Raw genomic sequence first — 19,504 nt, 5'->3', positions numbered from 1 at the left:
AGACCCATTATCCCCGAAGAGCTACCGACCCATTTCCCTCCTCTGCATCACCTACAAGCTCTATGAGAGGCACTACAATTTCTGAACAGACTATATTTACATCAATATGTCTGGGTCCCCACCTACTCACTCAGGGTTGACGTGTCACACCTGCAGTGATGGGAGGGGCACCAAAATGTGGTATTTTGATTGTTTAATGGGGGCACTCCCTTAGTATAAAAGTGTATGTTTTGTGTACACATGACCTGATGAAGATCAAATGGATCGAAACGCTGTCAGTATTTCAACAAAGAACGTCTTTCTTATACCTGTGGTGTGCGGGCTCCATCCAATACCTACACCAGTTGTGATGCAACAGAGTTTGCTGTGACCGTTGTGAATTATGGGTGGTGTGGTTTTTGCCAAGACGGTGGATTGTGGCCCATGCCTTCCTGCTGTTATTTGACATGTTGGTGTTCTCTATATCTTTTCGTCCTGGGCATGACGTTAAACTGTTCCGTTCGAGAGGACCAGCGACCCTCGAATGTAAACGGCCACGAAAGGAAATTATGTGTGTGTGAGGTGTTCTCTATAGGTTGGGTTTCAGGTGGTTGTATTGTAGTAGCTTGACATTTCTTGGAGGGCACTTTCAAGGACAGACTCAATCTTCTGGAAGTCTGCTTGTTGGGTCGTAATGCAGAGGTTGTCGGCGTAGATGAAACGCTGGCATTAGGCATTGGGTAGTGGCTGGTCGTTTGTGTAGATATTGAAAAGGAGGGGGGCGAGCACACTACCTTGTTGGAGGCCGTTCTTTTGGGCTTTCTATTTACTCCTCTGGTCATTTAACTGGACATAGAAGCGCCTGTTGTTGAGGAGGCTTTTCCTGACCATTGTGCGGTGTTGGACAGTGTCGTAGGCAGCAGAGAGATCTCTGAATGCTGCTCCAGTTATTTGTTTCCCCTCAAACCCATCCTCAATGTGTTGGGTGAGGTTGAGCTCTGTCCAGCACAGGAGCGGCTGGGACGGAAACCAGCTTGGTCTTTAGTCAGCTTGGTATCTATGAGTGGCAACAAGGCGTTGGAGTAGCAGCTTCTCATATAGCCTTGTAGGTGATGCAGAGGGAAATGGGTCGGTAGCTCTTTGTGGATAATGGGTCTTTGCCAGGTTTAGGGATTGCAACCACTTTGGCCTTTTTCCAGACAGAAGGGATGGTTTTCTGTGCTATGCATGTGTTCAGCATCCCCACAAGCCAGGTCTTTGCGTTGGGTCCCAGGTGCTGTAACATTTCTGCCAGTAGGTCATCAATCCCTGCTGCTTTTCCGGGTTTCAACTTTCCCATTGCAGTTTCAAGTTCTTCTAGGTCGAAGGGTTTGGTTTGAGGGCTGGCTGATTGTGGTTGGTCTGATACCACTGTGCGATGGTATTCTCCTGTGGGTCGGTGGCGGTCTTGGTCACAACTGGTGGCCAACAGTTGTAACCAACACCGCCACCGACCCACATAGAATACCATCGCACAGTGGTATCAGACCAACCACAATCAGCCAGCCCTCAAACCAAACCCTTCGACTTAGAAGAACGTGAAACTGCAATGGGAAAGTTGAAACCCGGAAAAGCAGCAGGGATTGATGGCATACTGGCAGAAATGATACAGCACCTGGGACCTATCGCAAGGACCTGGCTTGTGGGGATGCTGAACACATGCATAGCACAGAAAGCCATCCCTTCTGTTTGGAAAAAGGCTGGAGTAGTTGCAATCCCTAAACCTGGCAAAGACCCATTATCCCCGAAGAGCTACCGACCCATTTCCCTCCTCTGCATCACGTCTTTCTTATACCTGTGGTGTGCGGGCTCCATTCAATACCTACACCAGTTGTGATGCAACAGAGTTTGCTGTGACCGTTGTGAATTATGGGTGGTGTGGTCTTTGCCAAGACGGTGGATTGTGGCCCATGCCTTCCTGCTGTTATTTGTCATTATGGTGTTCTCTATATCTTTTCGTCCTGGGCATGACGTTAAACTGTTCCGTTCGAGAGGACCGGCGACCCTCGAATGTAAACGGCCACGAAAGGAAACTGTGTGTGTGAGGTGTTCTCTATCATTTCATTCCAGACTTCACTGTCTATCTCCTGTGTTTTCCATTCATCTTGAGCGTTACACAGTCGTCTGATGTGCGGGGGGAGGTGCCGGCTAGCGCATAAAGGCACGGACGGGACAGGTGTTGTCTTGACCCATCCCGTGATGATGCGACAGGTGTCATTTAGGGCTGTGTCTACCAATTTGGTGTGACGTGATCGGCTCCAGCTTGAGCAGGCATACTCTGCTGTAGAGAAAGACAGGGCCATGGCAGTTGCACGGATTGTTTGTGGGTCTGCGCCCCACTTGGGAGTTCACTAGTTTTCACAGGATGTTATTGTGGGTGTTGACCGTGGCTTTTGTGTTCTCCATGTGTTTTTTTGAAGAAGAGTGTCCTGTCCAGTGTAACTCCAAGATACATGGGGTGGGTATGGTTGGAGAGTTTGTGACCATCCCAAGTGACGCTCAGTTCTTTTCTCGCGTCTCGGTTCCTCAGGTGGAAGCTGCATAGTTGGGTTTGTGTGTCTTTCTTTTTCTGTCTTTCTTTCTTAGGACGGAGATCAAGGTAGACGCCATAGGAAGGCTCAACACTAGCCGATGCCCCTAGAGATCCATCCCAAAGCTTCCCTCAGGGAGCACAGCAAGCCAGCTAGCCAGCAAGCCTGCCCAGTCAGCCAACGCAGCCAGTCAGCTCCGCCAGTCAGCCAGTGTAGAAAGTCAGGCTGCCAAGCCAGAGCATATCAGCCCTTGCAGCCAGCCATTGCAGCCATACCAGCCTTGCTCAGTCAGCTCAGCCAGGCCTCTCTTGAGGCCTGGCTCTCTGTCTGCCTGGCCCGGTCTGCCCTGCCCTGCCTTGCAGCAACAGAACCAGCCTTTCTGGAAAGCCAGCCAGCTCAGAATGCGAGCTGAGCAAGCCAGTGCAGCAGCAAGCCCAGACTAGGTTACCGCAGCCTTACTGTGCAGCCACAGCCACTCAGTCTAGACCAGCAGGAGCTGGCCAGGCTCCAACCCTTGCAGCGCAGCCTTAGGCCGGACAGTCCCCCTGCCTGCACTTTGTTGCCTTCCTGGCCTGTCTGCCTGCCTAGGCGCCTCGGTCTTCCTGTCTGTCTGCCTTGGCCTGCCAGTCTGAAACTGGTTTAGACTAACTGCGTGCTTGCCAGCTGCGCTGGCTTGCTGAGCTCGTATTCTGAGCTGGCTGGCTTGCCAGCAAGGCTGGTTCTGTTGCTGCAAGGCAGGGCGGGGCAGACCGGGCCAGGCAGACAGAGAGGCCTGGCTGAGCTGACTGAGCAAGGCTGGTATGGCTACAATGGTTGACTGCAAGGGCTGATGTGCGCTGGCTTGGCAGCCTGACTTTCTACACTGGCTGACTGGCGGAGCTGGCTGGCTGCGTTGGCTGACTGGGCGGGCTTGCTGGCTAGCTGGCTTGCTGGACTCCCTGAGGGAAGCTTTGGGATGGATCTCTAGGGGCATCGGCTTGTGTTGAGCCTTCCAACGGCGTCTACCTTGATCTTCGTCCTAAGAAAGAAAGACAGAAAAAGAAACACACACACAAACTCAACTATGCAGCTTCCACATGAGGAAGGCAGGCAGGCACGCAGGCAGGCACAAGCTGCCTGGGTGCTTGCTTCGCCCTCCAGTTGCTGCTCCAGTTATTTGTTTTCCCTCAAACCCATCCTCAATGTGTTGGGTGAGGTTGAGCTCTGTCCAGCACAGGACGGGACGGAAACCAGCTTGGTCTTTAGTCAGCTTGGTGTCTATGAGTGGTATGAGGCGTTGGAGTAGCAGCCTCTATCTTGTAGGTGATGCAGAGGAGGGAAATGGGTCGGTAGCTCTTTGAGGATGATGGGTCTTTGCCAGGTTTGGGGATTGCAAGCAACCACTTTGACCTTTCTCCAGACAGAAGGGATGGTTTTCTGTGCCATGCATGTGTTCAGCATCCCCACGAGCCAGGTCTTTGCGTTAGGTTCCAGGTGCTGTATAATTTCTGCCAGTATGTCATCAATCCCTGCTGCTTTTCCGGGTTTCGAGTTCTTCTAGGTCGAATGGTTTGGTTTGAGGGCTGGCTGATTGTGGTTGGTCTGATACCACTGTGCGATGGTATTCTCCTGTGGGTCGGCGGCGGTGTTGGTTACGACTGTTGGCCACCAGTTGTGATGCAACAGAGTTTGCTGTGACCGTTGTGAATTATGGGTGGCTCCCTGAGGTCCTTGATCGCCATTGGGTCCAACAGTGGTCATTGAAGCGTGCACACACACATGCACACATGCACCTACACACGCACAGGCGCACATGCGTATGCACACCTGGACCTTTAAATGAACAACAACACAAAAACTAAGGCACTGGTGTCGGACTTCTGGTTTACCGGAACGGGGTTCAACTCCCTGCAGTGCCCTGCTCAATGTGTTGTATTTCATTCATTGGTCCATGGTCTCAGGTCATTGAGCGGCGCGCTATAGTGCGCGATTCTTCATCATTGTTGAGGATTTTTTAAAGGTGAAAATCAAGGAAAAGCAAAAGGCTATAGTCCATGGTCACGGACCGCATACTGGTCAAGGTAATTTATACTGGTGAAGATCATTTACTAGTCTTATAAAGGTCATTTATACTGGTCAAGGTCATTTACTAGTCTCATGAAGGTCATGTATACTGGTCACAGTCATATACTGGTCACGGTCATTTCTACTGGTGAAGGTAATTTATACTGGTCAAGGTCATTTGTACTTGTCAAGGTCATTTATACTGGTCAAGGTCATTTACTAGTCTTATTGAAGGTAATTTATACTGCTCAGGGTCATTGATATTGGTCAAGGTCATTAAGTGGCACGCTATAGTGCACGATTCTTCATCATTGTTGAGGATTTGAAAAAAGGTTAAATCGCAGAAAAGCGAAAGGCTAAAGTCCATTGTCACGGAGGGCATACTATAGTATGTTGTTTTTCTATTTTTGGTGGTGTGCGGGCTCCATCCAATAACTACACCAGTTGTGATGCAATAGAGTTTGCTGTGACCGTTGTGAATTATGGGTGGTGTGGTCTTTGCCAAGACGGTGGATTGTGGCCCATGCCTTCCTGCTGTTATTTGTCATGTTGGTGTTCTCTATATCTTTTCGTCCTGGGCATGACGTTAAACTGTTCCGTTCGAGAGGACCGGCAACCCTCGAATCTAAACAGCCATGAAAGGAAACTATGTGTGTGTGAGGTGTTCTCTATCATTTAATTCCAGACTTTCCTTCGTTCATTCCCAACTTCACTGTCTATCTCCTGTGTTCTCCATTCATCTTGAGCGATACACAGTTGTCTGATGTGCGGGGGGAGGTGCCGGCTAGTGCATAAAGGCACGGGACAGGTGTTGTCTTGACGCATCCCGTGTTGATGCGACAGGTGTCATTTAGGGCTGTGTCGACCAATTTGGTGTGACGTGATCGGCTCTAGCTTGAGCAGGCATACTCTGCTGTAGAGAAAGACAGGGCCATGGCAGTTGCACGGATTGTTTGTGGGTCTGCGCCCCTCTTGGAGTTCACTAGTTTTCACACGATGTTATTGTGGGTGTTGACCGTGGCTTTTGTGTTCTCCAGGTGTTTTTTGAAGAAGAGGGTCCTGTCCAGTGTAACTCCAAGATACATGGGGTGGGTATGGTTGGAGAGTTTGTGACCATCCCAAGTGACGCTCAGTTCTTTTTTTGCGTCTCGGTTCCTCAGGTGGAAGCTGCATAGTTGGGTTTGTGTCTTTGTGAAAACCGTGTCTTTCTTTTTCTGTCTTTCTTTCTTAGGACGGAGATCAAGGTAGACGCCGTTGGAAGGCTCAACACAAGCCGATGCCCCTAGAGATCCATCCCAAAGCTTCCCTCAGGGAGCTCAGCAAGCCAGCTAGCCAGCAAGCCTGCCCAGTCAGCGAACGCAGCCAGTCAGCTCCGCCAGTCAGCCAGTGTAGAAAGTCAGGCTGCCAAGCCAGAGCATATCAGCCCTTGCAGTCAGCCACTGCAGCCATACTAGCCTTGCTCAGTCAGCTCAGCCAGGCCTCTCTCGAGGCCTGGCTCTCTGTCTGCCTGGCCCAGTCTGCTCCGCCCTGCCTTGCAGCAACAGAACCAGCCTTTCTGGCAAGCCAGCCAGCTCAGAATGCGAGCTGAGCAAGCCAGAGGTTGGGTGAGGTTGAGCTCTGTCCAGCACAGGAGCGGCCGGGACGGAAACCAGCTTGGTCTTTAGTCAGCTTGGTGTCTATGAGTGGCATGAGGCGTTGGAGTAGCAGCCTCTCTTGTAGGTGATGCAGAGGAGGGAAATGGGTCGGTAGCTCTTTGGGGATTATGGGTCTTTGCCAGGTTTGGGGATTGCAACCACTTTGGCCTTTCTCCAGACAGAAGGGATGGTTTTCTGTGCCATGCATTTATTCAGTATCCCCACGAGCCAGGTCTTTGCGTTAGGTCCCAGGTGCTCAACTTTCCCATTGCAGTTTCGAGTTCTTCTAGGTCGAAGGGTTTGGTTTGAGGGCTGGCTGATTGTGGTTGGTCTGATACCACTGTGCAATGGTATTCTCCTGTGGGTCGGCGGCGGTGTTGGTTATGACTGTTGGCCACCAGTTGTGACGCAACAGAGTTCGCTGTGATCGTTGTGAATTATGGGTGGCTCCCTGAGGTCCTTGATCCCCATGGGGTCCAACAGTGGTCATTGAAGCGTGCACACACGCACGCACACACACATGCACCTACACACGCACGGGCGCACATGTGCATGCACACGCTAACCAAATGTAACTCTGAGAGTGTAACACATGTAACCAAATGGACCCTTACAGCTCTAACTCTGAGAGTATATATGGTGGCCGACGGGCACGTACAGGTCTAGTGTAACCAAATGGACCATTTGGTCCATGTCTGTAAGTCTGAGAGTGTAACACATGTAACCAAATGGACCCTTACAGGTCTGTCATTCTGAGAGTGTAACACATGTAACCAAATAGACCCTTACAGGTCTTTAACTCTGAGAGTGTAACACATGTAACCAAATTGACCCTTACAGGTCCAACACTGGTTATCGAAGCATGTACACACGCACGCACGTGTAACCAAATGGATCCTTACAGATCCAACACTGTTTTTTGTTAATCATCGAATGAAATGTGGGAGGTCGGCAAAAGAGAAAGTTTAAAAAATCAAAGCAAAGGTAATTCGAAAATTTTATTTTTGTGCTTTTGTGTTTCTCTTCTTTATACATTACTTTACTGTTTGAAATGTAAAATTTACATTTCAACGAAAGGACCTGTAAAGGACAACACAAAACCTAAGGCACTGGTGTCGTACTTCTGGTTTACCGGAACGGGGTTCAACTCCCTGCAGTGCCCTGCTCAATGTGTTGTATTTACATGGTTCATTGAACGGGGTTCAACTCCCTGCAGTGCCCTGCTCAATGTGTTGTATTTACATGGTTCATTGAACGGGGTTCAACTCCCTGCAGTGCCCTGCTCAATGTGTTGTATTTACATGGTTCATTGAACGGGGTTCAACTCCCTGCAGTGCCCTGCTCAATGTGTTGTATTTACATGGTTCATTGAACGGGGTTCAACTCCCTGCAGTGCCCTGCTCAATGTGTTGTATTTACATGGTTCATTGAACGGGGTTCAACTCCCTGCAGTGCCCTGCTCAATGTGTTGTATTTACATGGTTCATTGGTCCATGGTCTCAGAGGTCATTAGAGCGGCGCGCTATAGTGCGCGATTCTTCATCATTGTTGAGGATTTTAAAAAAGGTGAAAATCGCGGAAAAGTGAAGGGCTATAGTCTATGGTGTCGGACTGCATACTGGTCAAGGTAATTTATACTGGTCAAGGTAATTTACACTGATCAAGGTCATTTATACTGGTCAAGGTCATTTATACTGATCAAGGTCATTTATACTGGTGAAGGTCATTTATACTGATCAAGGTCATTTATACTGGTGAAGGTCATTTATACATGTCAAGGTCATTAATCCATGGTCTCGGAGGTCATACAATAGTATGTCGTTTTTTTTTCGGAGGATTTGAAAAAAAAAAGGTGAAAATCGCGGAAAAGAGAAAGGCTATAGTCCATGGTCACGGACCGCATACTGGTCAAGGTCATTTATACTGGTCAAGACTGTAATCACTATAGTTACAAAACTTTTAGGGATAATTCAACATTATACCTAAAATTATTTAACCCTAAAATTTCATCGCATCTCCCCATATAGGCCACGCCCATTTCCGCCATGATAGATTTTCCACAATTTTGAATTTTGTCCAAAACACACTTTTTGCTTTTCCTCCTACAGATTTTGTCCAAATCTCACAGAATTCGGCACACGTGATCTCTGGACCCATCCAATTAAAACTGAACTGCAGAATTTTGAAAGTGCGTATCGTTCGGCCGTAATCGTCTTCCGAAGTTAGTAGGAGGGGCCTATATCACAAAAAATGCCATAAATCACGAACGGAATGTCCAATCCATCCCAAATTTGAATCACATGTCCGGGGTGGTTCAATCAACCAAGTTCTAAAAGCAATACCCATAGGGGGCGCTGCAAATGCGAGAAATGTAACCGTTTGTCGCAAAAACATGAATTTCGGGGGTTAAATCCCCTCCGAATTACTTACGCATGATCTAAGGCGTGACTTGAAATTGTAATTGGCTGGCAATACTAGTGGGAGGGGCATATGTAAGCCACTGCGGCAACCACACTCTGCAATTTTTTTAAATTGCGAATTTTCTAGTTGATCCTATCCTCGGTTACCAGTCTTTTTAAAGCTGGAACAAACAATCCATGAATCATTAGAATAAACACTTATGAGAAGTGGTCAGTTGTTGTGGGCACTGGGCAGTGCGAACACTTTTTCAAGTGGGCCCCTGATCCAGAAAAGGTAGAGAACCCCAGTGTCCCAATTCTGGTCATGTCACAAAAACATGCTCACATGGGACTTTGAGATATGAGACATTTGGTGAGGGAGAAAATGAGGGGGGGCAAGAATAGACGCCTGGAGGACCCTGGTCAACGAGGTATGAGGTCCTCTTATCCCTCCCTGATCCTATTATGGACTGAATTATCCATTAACCTTGCCCAAATCTGGACTCGTACTTTATAGATAATGAGATGGCCAATGTCACAGCCTGGTTCTTATCCACATTGTAGCCATGCTGATAAAACAAACAAAATGGCCAAAGAAGAATAAAATCAGCACAGGCTTAATGCCACTGGACATTGCATGTGCTTGTTCATGTCTTCACTTGGTTTGGCTGGGGTTTTAAGCCCACCTTGCAACTCAAGGAGTTGCATTGGTGTGGTTGACCTTTAAACGGTGCTACTGGTGTGGTTTGGGCTTTAGACATATCAGGAACTCGATGCACAGCGCCATCATCTGGTCAAACAAGCACAGGAGTCAGTGAACTGCAAGATTAATAGAATGGCATTGTCATGAGTCGGAATAGGAATATTTTTCATCAGCTTGAATCCCTGAAAATCTAAAAAGATTGATGGATCCAATCCAGAGCGATTTACAGTAGACAGGGAGATACAAGGTAATGCATAGAAATGGTAATCTAGGGTCATGGCTAGGTAAACAAACCAGTCTAAAGTAAAAAAATATATATATCTGTACATTGAAACTATATACTGTACACTATAGGATGCCATGTCTACAAATGTACCTGGCTAGTCTACTTACTGTATAACATGCCATCTAAATGACATTTTAGACTTTGCATAAGACTGCATGGTCATCAAGGCTAGGGCAAGAGTTAAGGTAGAGTCTGAATAAGTGAGTCTTCAGACTTCAGGAAGAGAGAGGAAGTGACTACACTGCCCCAGTTCTTCCACTGCCCCAGCTCGGCTCGAGAAACGTGGAAATGACTCGGAACACCACACATACCAGTATGCCACAAATACATTTATTCACATACTGCATTTTCTACAAGCGACTATGTACATACACATACAAAATTATCCTAGAATACTTTCTGCAAAATGTTACCAATCAGTGTTACACTCAGTCAAAAGTGCTGGTGACAAAAAGCATTCCCATTCATAAAATTGTATTTAGGTGTTAAAACCATGCAGAAACAGATATGAGGTGTAGAAGCAGAAACAATTAATTATCATTCTATTATATAGTTTGGGTTAACAACTAGGAATGGGTCATCTTCTGTGACTCTCTCCTCTCCATCTCCAATCTTCTTCAGCCCCGTCTTCGTCAGTTCAATGATGATGTGGTCCTGAAACATAAGAAAAAAACACTAATTTCACATTTTAAGTTTAATACCATTTAATTTGATGTACTGACTCAATGAATTATTGATTTCTAAAATTCTGATTCTATAATAGACTATTAGCCTTTGATAGGTGCAGCATCATTCAGAACCATGGACAGAGCCTTTATCCATTTTTAGTATTGCCTGTTCCTTGTATCATGTAAAATTAGTGCCAGTGTAAGCTACAGTAAAGGGTGATTTATACAATACTTAATTGCATGCCGGTGTTATGCCATCGAAAATAGCCGATCTACGTGAATGTGATAACTATCTGATTTAAAGTGCGTGATCGGTCATCATAATGTATAGGATGTGCTGCAATTTCTTATTTTTATTCAGTATATTATATTCTTTGACTTTTTCCAGTGGGTTGAGGACACATTTTTGTAAAGCACACAATCTTTACTTATTGAGCTTTCAACATAAAACACTCACGAAATGGATGAGTCTGTGAAGGACTTTTTCTATCATGGACTTCTTGGCGATCAACTCCTCTTCCGAATCAATTTCACCCTCCATCTCCTTCAAGTACCAGTTTATCAGATCACTTTTCTTCAGAGAACCTTCGTCATCCACTGAGGAGGAGGGGGGAAAAGAAACAGCATTTTATTCAAAATCCATTAACAAGCAAATAAATCATGGTCTAAATGCAGCCAGTTCTACAACTACTGCAGTGTCAATACCTTCCCGTTATGGCCGATGCCTAGAAGCCTATCCTAACTATATTTTTGGATTGACTGGTATTTACCACAAGTAAGTGTTTTTAATAATGTAATAGGCACGCGGGTGGCGCAGGGGTAAAGTCCTATGTGTTCAACTTCAAATACAGCAGTGCATCCTAACCCTAGCCCTATTATATACAAACAACTGTTCCAGGATCAGTGGAGGGAAGCCAGGAATGAAGGGTGATCTTTGTTGCTGCAATTCCTACGGGCTGGGGCAGTGGAACGGGAGGAGTAGGACGGAGGCACTACGTCCTCCAGGTGGGGGCTCCACACTGGTAGTTTAGCCAATAAGTGACGGTACAATAGCAGTGACAACACAGACATGTGTGGGAGGACTTCATTAGCATAATGACTAATATAAATTGGGGAGGAAAGAAAGCAGTAAAGATATTATTAGCTACTCTAAATAAAAATACTTATTTTTTTCTGAGCCGCTGAATGGAAATTTTATGTGACATGAATTAGATTTATTATTATAGATATAGAATAGAATTATAGAATAATTATTCTTACTCATTTCTACCTTGCACTAGCACTGCTAAGAAAATGGTCACCAAAACAAAATACAAATGGACTGCATCTATATGGTTTTATTTGAATCTTGCTTTATGTCCAATTCCTGGCTGATAAAAGGTCAGGTTCTCTTTTTTAGAACATGATCTTTTGGATCGGCCACTCACTCTGCTCCAACTTCTGTATGTGGAGTACTATGAGATTTGAAACCCGACGATACTCAGAAAATGTCATCTTCAGGACAGCCTTGGCAGCAGCAGTCTTCTCTTTGATTGGCTCTGTGTCCATACTCTCTGCATTGTTCCCATTGGTTCCGTTCACTTCCTTTCTTGGTATGCCATTCTGGCCTGTACAAATGAGCACAGTTTGAAATCACAGTTCAACATGGCATCCATCCAGGCATGTAATTATAGGTGAAACCTTTGACAAGTAAAAAACAAAACAAAAAAAACAATCTCAAACATATTTTGGACTATCAACCAATAATATCCATTAATGTACTGCATTCTTAGAAAATGAGACCTCCATATGCACTCGGTTCTTCAATATGAGAAAATATATAAAAATAGGCTTACAAGTACACTTATATCTTAGTGTCATAAAGGAGGATGAAAGACTTTTTAAAATGTTTAAAAGTTTTAAAATGGGGATGCTTTAGTTTAGGCTGAGGCATCCCCCCTCAAAGCAATCGATTGTGGACCATTTTACAGCGCATTGCAGACAGTGCATTGTAGTAATCAGTTTTACAGTCATGTACTGCCTGGTTTCTTGAAGCACATGTCGTGAAGGAAAATTGTTTATGGACACATTTTTAGGTCCCAACTCCCAAGTCCAACCAGTCTCCCCATTGGCCGCTAACCCATCAGTCACCGTTCATGTCTGGGTCGTCTTGCAGATCCTGGTCAAAATTGATGTCAGGAGAATCCACACTGATGATGGACTTGTTGATTAGACGAAAGGCCTCCTTTACATGTTTTGGATGGACCTGAGGATTATTACAGTAGTAGTTAAGGACCGACAGTGACACGTTGAGTCTGGGAGCTCATCTATAGAACTACATCTGGGACTACAAGTCCTACAACTGTCATAAACAGTAGTAATGACTGAGACAGTGCAGAGTAAAGGCCAATTTATGCTTGGAGTAATATGTCACACTGCGTCTCTCATGTTCTGAAATTTGAGCCTTCATACCATTTGTGACTTGCCGACAGCCTCGCCCGAAAATGTAAATAAGAAAGTGAATATAGTCTCACATCTCTGCAATAGTGGAGATTAGCTCGTCTTTGGAACCAATCAGAGTACACAACAGAACTTTGATTTTATACGACATAGTCGGCGGACTGCGAAAACATTCGACACCCATACCATACCATACCGTTCGACACTCATGCCATAAATTAGCTTTAAGGAAAACATCATAATCAAATAAAGTAGGCACTTGGGTAGCAAAGTGGTAAAGCGCCTGACCACCACCTCAGTTTTGCACAATTTCAGACACTGTAATGCAATACAATATTTGAATGAGTTTGTGTAGGCTGGTGTGCATACAGTACCTCATCAGAGGAGTATAGCTTAGCCATAGCCTCAGACAGCCTCAGCATGCTCTCCAGCTGTCGAACAGTGATCCTCCAGGCTGACTTGGTGCTGCCTACGCTGTCTCTCTGCCTCAGGAGTTTGTATTGCTCCACCACAAACTCCTTAGCCTCTGGTGTTATCTGCATCAAACACACCAGATCAAACTTTTCAAAAGCATTCTTTATTGTACCGTTAAGCTGCAAAATGTTTGTTTATATGGCTGCCTGCCTGCCTTGTTGAATACGGAATCCAAGCACCACTGATTCATTGATTACATTTATTCAGGTGCGTCGACTCTGCAGCGGTTGATTATTGACAGCATTAAATGTAACATCTCTTATCAAATATAACAGACAGCAGCAGTATTTTATTGCGTGCGTTTATTAGGCATACTTGTGGAGAGGCATAGAAAAGCAGAATACATGGCTAATTGGGTATAATGTGATAAAAGTCCTCCTGGGTCCATATCTTTTATAACTTTATTTTTTAGCTTTGATGTGTCCTTGAATGTTTCCTCATAGGAGAAATGAACCAAACGTGCTCAGGACACTGACCTTGGGTTGGAACTGCCTGGCAAACAGTATATATCTCTGTATCTCATCTGTAGAATAGACCCGCTCTATAGACTCAATATTTCTGCAGTGGAGGTCGACAATACGGCGGGCTATAGCATAGTCTGTCACCTGCAAGAACACACAAAACCGTTGTATTCTAGTAAATAAATACTACAAACATAGCATATGAGGATGCCTTCCCATCAATGCATCCTGGGTAACTGGACTTCAAGGAGCATATTGATGCAGGTGTAAATACAGACAGAGATGGTTTTAAACATACAGACAGTGATAATGAAGTTAAAGTCAATAGGGCATGATGAAAATGTTTTTTTTTGGGGGGGGGGGGGGGGGGGGGGGGTTAGGAGACATGTATCAAGGTGTTGAATTGACTGCTTAGGGAATGCCTTACCTCATTGCACTCATCTATCAGAATAAAGAACAGGTCAAATCGGGACATGATGGGGTCAGACATGTTGACATTGTGTTTCAGAGACTTGGCGCGATTGTAACGGCCATCAATGGGGTTGGCCGCAGCCAAGATGGACGTACGGGCATTCAGTGTGGCCTGGGGATAGGAAATGTGGGTTATTCTCCAGACTGGACCATGAACAACCTTTTTCATCAATGGTATTCAAATGTTAAATTATATTTTCTGATTAAACCACCACTACAAAAACAAGTGTGACTATGACTAGAACCTTGACTCCAGCCTTGCAGATGGAAATAGTCTGCTGCTCCATAGCTTCGTGAATGGCCACCTGGTCCTTGAGGTCCATCTTATCAAACTCATCAATACAGCACACGCCCTGAGGGCCAAGTCACACACATAAACAGTGGACATTGTTATGAGGGAAAGAGGCAATATTAAGACATCGGATTTTAAAGACAGTATAAACACAGGGGATGGCATCAGGTAAAAAGACACATTCCATGCCAGGAGGTTGACTCCTAGCTGGGCCGATGTGTTATTTGCGTTAACTGAATCTACGGTATAAAATCACTTAAGGGTAAGATCCACTTTTGTAGAGGTTTGAGTCGTTTTCTTACCTTGTTATGAGCAAACTAATCTATTCCATGAATTATTTCGCTCCGTTGTGCAGTTATTTAGTAAATTAAGAAATAAAAATAATGGGGAAACAGTTTGTGCTAAAAGAGTGACTTTGAGAGCTAACACAACAAAAGCTGATCCTGAGAGGTAAACTCATGCCACTGTCTCTGCTATCAAGTGGCAACATGGACTAGAAACAGAGACTTCATTTGTATAACAATTCCCAGTACAAACAGGGGATATTTAGCTGACAAAGCAATATTTAGAGACTTTGTAGCATATTAGTCATTGCACCACTGAATTCACATTCTCTTACCCAATCACACTGAACAATTCAAGACAGCTACTCTTTGGAACTAATCATGCACATTTAATCTAGGACAGTAAAAAATAAAATTAAAAACGTGTGAAAGACACAAATGTAATGGCTGTGAAAATCCACTGCAGCACTACAATCTTCTTACATTATCTGCCAGCATGAGAGCCCCTGCTTCAATGACAAACTCTCCTGACTCTTCATCTCTGACCACAGCTGCCGTCAGACCAGCAGCAGTGCTCGCCTTCCCACTGGTGTAGACCGAACGAGGAACAAACTCTTCCACGTGTCTGAGATACACAATAGACAACAACCGTAAAATGTAATGGCATTACCAACTCCGGTCAACTCAGGTTAGGTCCCACTCTGTTGGGAGCTCCATAAATAACAGCAACCTAGAGTTGTATACAAGGATCCTCATACAAGGATATGTATGAGTCAACAATACAATAAGACTTACAAGATACAATTAGCTTAGCTTTTAGGAAGCAAAGACAACTAAGTTGATGGTAAATGTCATAAAGGCATGGCATGTGTACAGTACGTTGGTGTGAAGTTTTGTGAACATACTTGAGGAATTGGCTCTTTGATGTGCTGGGGTCTCCAACAATACAAATGTTTACGTCCCCCCTCAAGGATGTCCCCTCCATAGTAGTCTTGGGGACGCCCCCAAAAAGCATCAACAATATGCCTCGCTTGATCTCATCATTACCTAGCAAGCAGAACACACAGTGCAAGATTTTGATCCCATGAAGCAGTTCAATTCGATATAAAAATGTAGCCACAGCCACATGATCAGTGATTTCTGACCCATGGAATATACGATACCATTGCTGTCATGTCAGGTGGAAAGTGGAAACTTTCAAAACCGTTCCTTTTGAAAAACATTTTAAAATGGTGAAATTGATTCAAGGGAGCTTGATTTGATGAAGAACAATAGTATGGCGTACCATGGATGGTGGGGAAGAGACTGGTACACAGGTTGTGATAGAGGTTCTTGTCCTGAGTCATCTCAAACACCTTCTCCCACTCCTCAACAGTCATCTGCTTCTTTACATTCTCTGCCGTCTGCTCCTCCGCCGGCAGCTCTTTACCCCCAAGCTGACAAACAGTTTAGCTAATAAAGCCTTCATTCTCTACATGGCTAAAGGGTTTATTCTTTTGGCCAGGGCACCAGAAGACAAAAAGCATGTATGCATGTGGAAGAGATGTGAAGCAATCAAACGGCATAGGTGCTGAGTTTACCCAACATTACAAATGACGAGGAAAGATTCAACTTGAATCAAACTTAAACAACGTTTGTTTGTCTTAACTGCATTTGATACTAACCCGCGGGTTGGTAGGAGCGACATTGCAGGCTAGGTAGGCCAGTCTGTAGGACAGTTCCCTCACTCCCAGAGCTTTAAGTCCCTGGAGTCCGTCTGCCTCAAATCCCTCCCTCCCTGCCACTCTGTTGCTGCTCTCTGAACGAGTAACTGAATGGAGAGGATACAGAGCAGAGAGAAAATTATCAACAAATATTAATTAGGTTTAGAGTTACATTACTTTTTCTACTGGTAGGGTCTATGTACCTGAATGCAGCATGGCTATATCAGGCACAACTATGAGTGTTCCAGTGAAGTCACAACGGTCCCCAGCCTGTGCCATCTCCACGACCTCTGCTCTCAGAACGACATCCACACTGCGTGGGATGGAGCCCCGGGGCAACTCTGCCTGGGTCTCCTGGATACGTACCTGGACGAGGAACGGATGCAAACTCATTTTAAATTGAATTTAAAGGAATGGTTAATATTGTTTATGCATCTGTTCACATGTGATTAGTGGCAGTTGGTTAAAAGGTGTAGTGCGTTTCCGGTTCAAACCTGCTGCTGAGCCAATCAAACAAAGCTATGGGGAAATTAACTGGAACAGGAAACGGCTATGTCACCTTCTGAAAACTGGGACTACAGTTACCCGGTAATCAGTTATACACAATGGCGATTTGTGTTATATTCTGACTCCATAGTTTAGAGTAGACTAGGCAATGACTCAAGGCTTTCACCATAGACAAATCTCTGCACATTGTGGGTTCTCACAGAGTGCTGGGAGAGCCTCCCACTGCACTAATAAAATAAAGTAACCAAATACAACGTGCAGACACAATACCTTCTGAAAGTCAACAAAGCGAGACTTTTCAGGGTTCAGCAAAAATCTCTTTCGGTTGGCACACACAGGGTTCTTGCAGATGTTGGGCTGGGTGTATTTAAACTGCTGCTCCACATCCTTGATGATGGACTGGCAGTCGAGACAGAGAAACGTTGCACTGACCAACTCCGGGTGGACGGGGTGAGTCCGCACCACCTGCCCACTGATACGGAGCAGTGTGCCAACACGTGCTGTGGACAGCTCTCGGATCCTGCGAAAGAGGGGGCACGTATAACTGAATTAGCCTGGATCCAGATGGTGTTGTGCTGTGAACCTATAATTTCTTCAGTACAAAAATGTATTATCCAATGAGAATCGGTGGTGGGGGTGGGTCTAACGTACAACCAATCAGCGCCGAGGCCCGTTTTCAGCGTCATCACCATCATCACACAGCCAACACACATGAGGAAGGAGGGAAAAACAACAACAATGGCTATTGGTTGAGGGAAATTCTAATCCCCTCCCCCTTGAAATCGCTCAGACAGGAGACAATGTCAGACTGAAGCTTCAAGAAAGCTACAGTCTGATAATCAGGCTATAACTGAATAAGACCCGAGGCCGATTCTACAAATGCCTTCTAAATCAGTAATTCTCAAACTTTTTTTTCAAGATTATATATTTTTGTTGAAAAATAGCAGATGTTCAAACTTGCAGCGTGGCACGAAGTGACACACTGAGCTGCCATTTTTTCAATGACACTTGAATAATAGGGCAATAAGGTGACCAATAATCATTTAAGGATTATTTTCCATAAAATAAATGTCTGGTTTGCTGCCTGAAGGTAACCCCCACCATCATCACTCCATGAAGAACTCTCCACCACTTCTCCCACCACAATCATAGCTAATGATTCAGTACAGTTCAGTAGGGCTGAACTGTTCTGAACCTATTGCAGCCAAAATAACAGACATACTGTATGGCTAAACTGGACAGGTTTCACCGGGCTGGAATAACTTACTTTTGCCTATATGGAAATTCAGAGAAGGACACATAGAACTCTTTGGCTGGAGGGATTGTGCCGTGGTCTCTGGCAAAGTGACGCACAGCCCGGCATAAATATGGATAGACCCTGCATAGACAGACAGGTATTACTTTAGTTTTAAATTACATTACAGGGAGACTGGAACACATGCAGAAACGGTTGGACTACTTACTGGTCCAGGACTCTATTCAATTACCTGTAATATTCCTCCTGGATGGTGGTTGCAAGTTGCTGGTTGAAGAGTTCGATGTTGGTGAAGCTCACAGTGAGGGTGTTCCTCTCGGGTCTAATCAGTTCCTCTGCGTCCTGGAGGTACAATATCTCACCAGTCGGGCCTTGAAATCTTGAAACCAAAAACGTAATAGGTTAAGAGTAGGTTATCCTTTTTGTTGTTAAAATTTGTGCAAAAATAGCAATGTATTCTGATACATTGATCTAGTAATCATTGCTACTTTAGATGGGCTCACAGTCTCTCCAGCTCTTTAGTAAACAGAAAATAATTGCTCAGTTCTGGATAACAATTTTATCCAATCATGAGATAGAACATCCTACATATGTGGCATTGGTGGTAGTAATGAAACAAATAAATGAGTAGCCTACAGTACACACAATTTGGACTGGAACACTATGAAGCTGCTAAATGGGGTCTCTCCCCACACTGGATGAAATTGGTGATAGTGACCCACTTGAAAATGTATTTTTAAAGCTCCAGCTTGCAGCTCTTTAATAACAGATTAAATATGTTTATTAAAGAGCTGGAGGAATGGACGTGCAGGCGTGGGGACCCCTGTTAGGTAGCCTACCTACTGTCACTGTGTTTGGGCTTCAACAAGGCTACATGATCATGAACAAAAATCCCCCAAGCTGCTCTTGTTCTTTTCAAACGATTCTATTGATTTAAAAAAAAAAATATATATATATATATATAGGCCTATATAAATTATTTATGTCAATGATTCAAGATATCAGACGCGCATCGATGGCACATAGTTTCCTCATCATGTGATGAATGAATGATGCATATGTTTAGTTAAATCAAGACTACATGTGTCGCGTGCTTACTCCTCCAGGAACTCCAAAAATAATTTCTGGCATTTCTCCGCGAGTTCGTCTTTCACTTGAACTCCACCGGCGGCTGCATTCTCTGCAGGCTCCATCAGCAAACACTGGGTCAGCTCAGTCAGTCAGTCAGTAGAGAGGGTTCGGAGGGACGGCGTACCTCAGGCATGCACCGTATAAGGTGTATATTTGCACAGGTGCGCTCTGCCCTCTAATAATATAGACTAGACGGCAGGCTGGC

The 19,504-nt window shown here is 44.9% G+C and overlaps 1 protein-coding gene across 1 annotated transcript; it reads right to left on the bottom strand.

The window, feature by feature from the left end:
- Positions 1-10,151: 10,151 nt before the first annotated feature.
- mcm6l (MCM6 minichromosome maintenance deficient 6, like) lies at positions 10,152-19,361 on the bottom strand (the record flags this gene model as incomplete). The annotated part of the gene is made up of 17 exons (XM_083782697.1): positions 10,152-10,268; positions 10,740-10,879; positions 11,710-11,889; positions 12,413-12,527; positions 13,096-13,257; positions 13,672-13,800; positions 14,084-14,239; positions 14,373-14,480; positions 15,187-15,328; positions 15,609-15,750; positions 15,989-16,139; positions 16,368-16,513; positions 16,610-16,772; positions 17,184-17,433; positions 18,181-18,291; positions 18,401-18,547; positions 19,267-19,361. 17 exons carry the CDS (start codon positions 19,359-19,361, stop codon positions 10,152-10,154), a joined length of 2,454 nt encoding a protein of 817 aa, XP_083638823.1.
- Positions 19,362-19,504: the final 143 nt, after the last annotated feature.

The sequence above is a fragment of the Protomyctophum parallelum genome (genome assembly GCF_964188405.1).
Source record: "Protomyctophum parallelum genome assembly, chromosome: 14".
Classification (NCBI taxonomy): Eukaryota; Metazoa; Chordata; class Actinopteri; order Myctophiformes; family Myctophidae; genus Protomyctophum; species Protomyctophum parallelum.
Note: the sequence above shows the minus strand (reverse complement) of the source record. Positions and strands in the feature narration are given on the sequence as shown.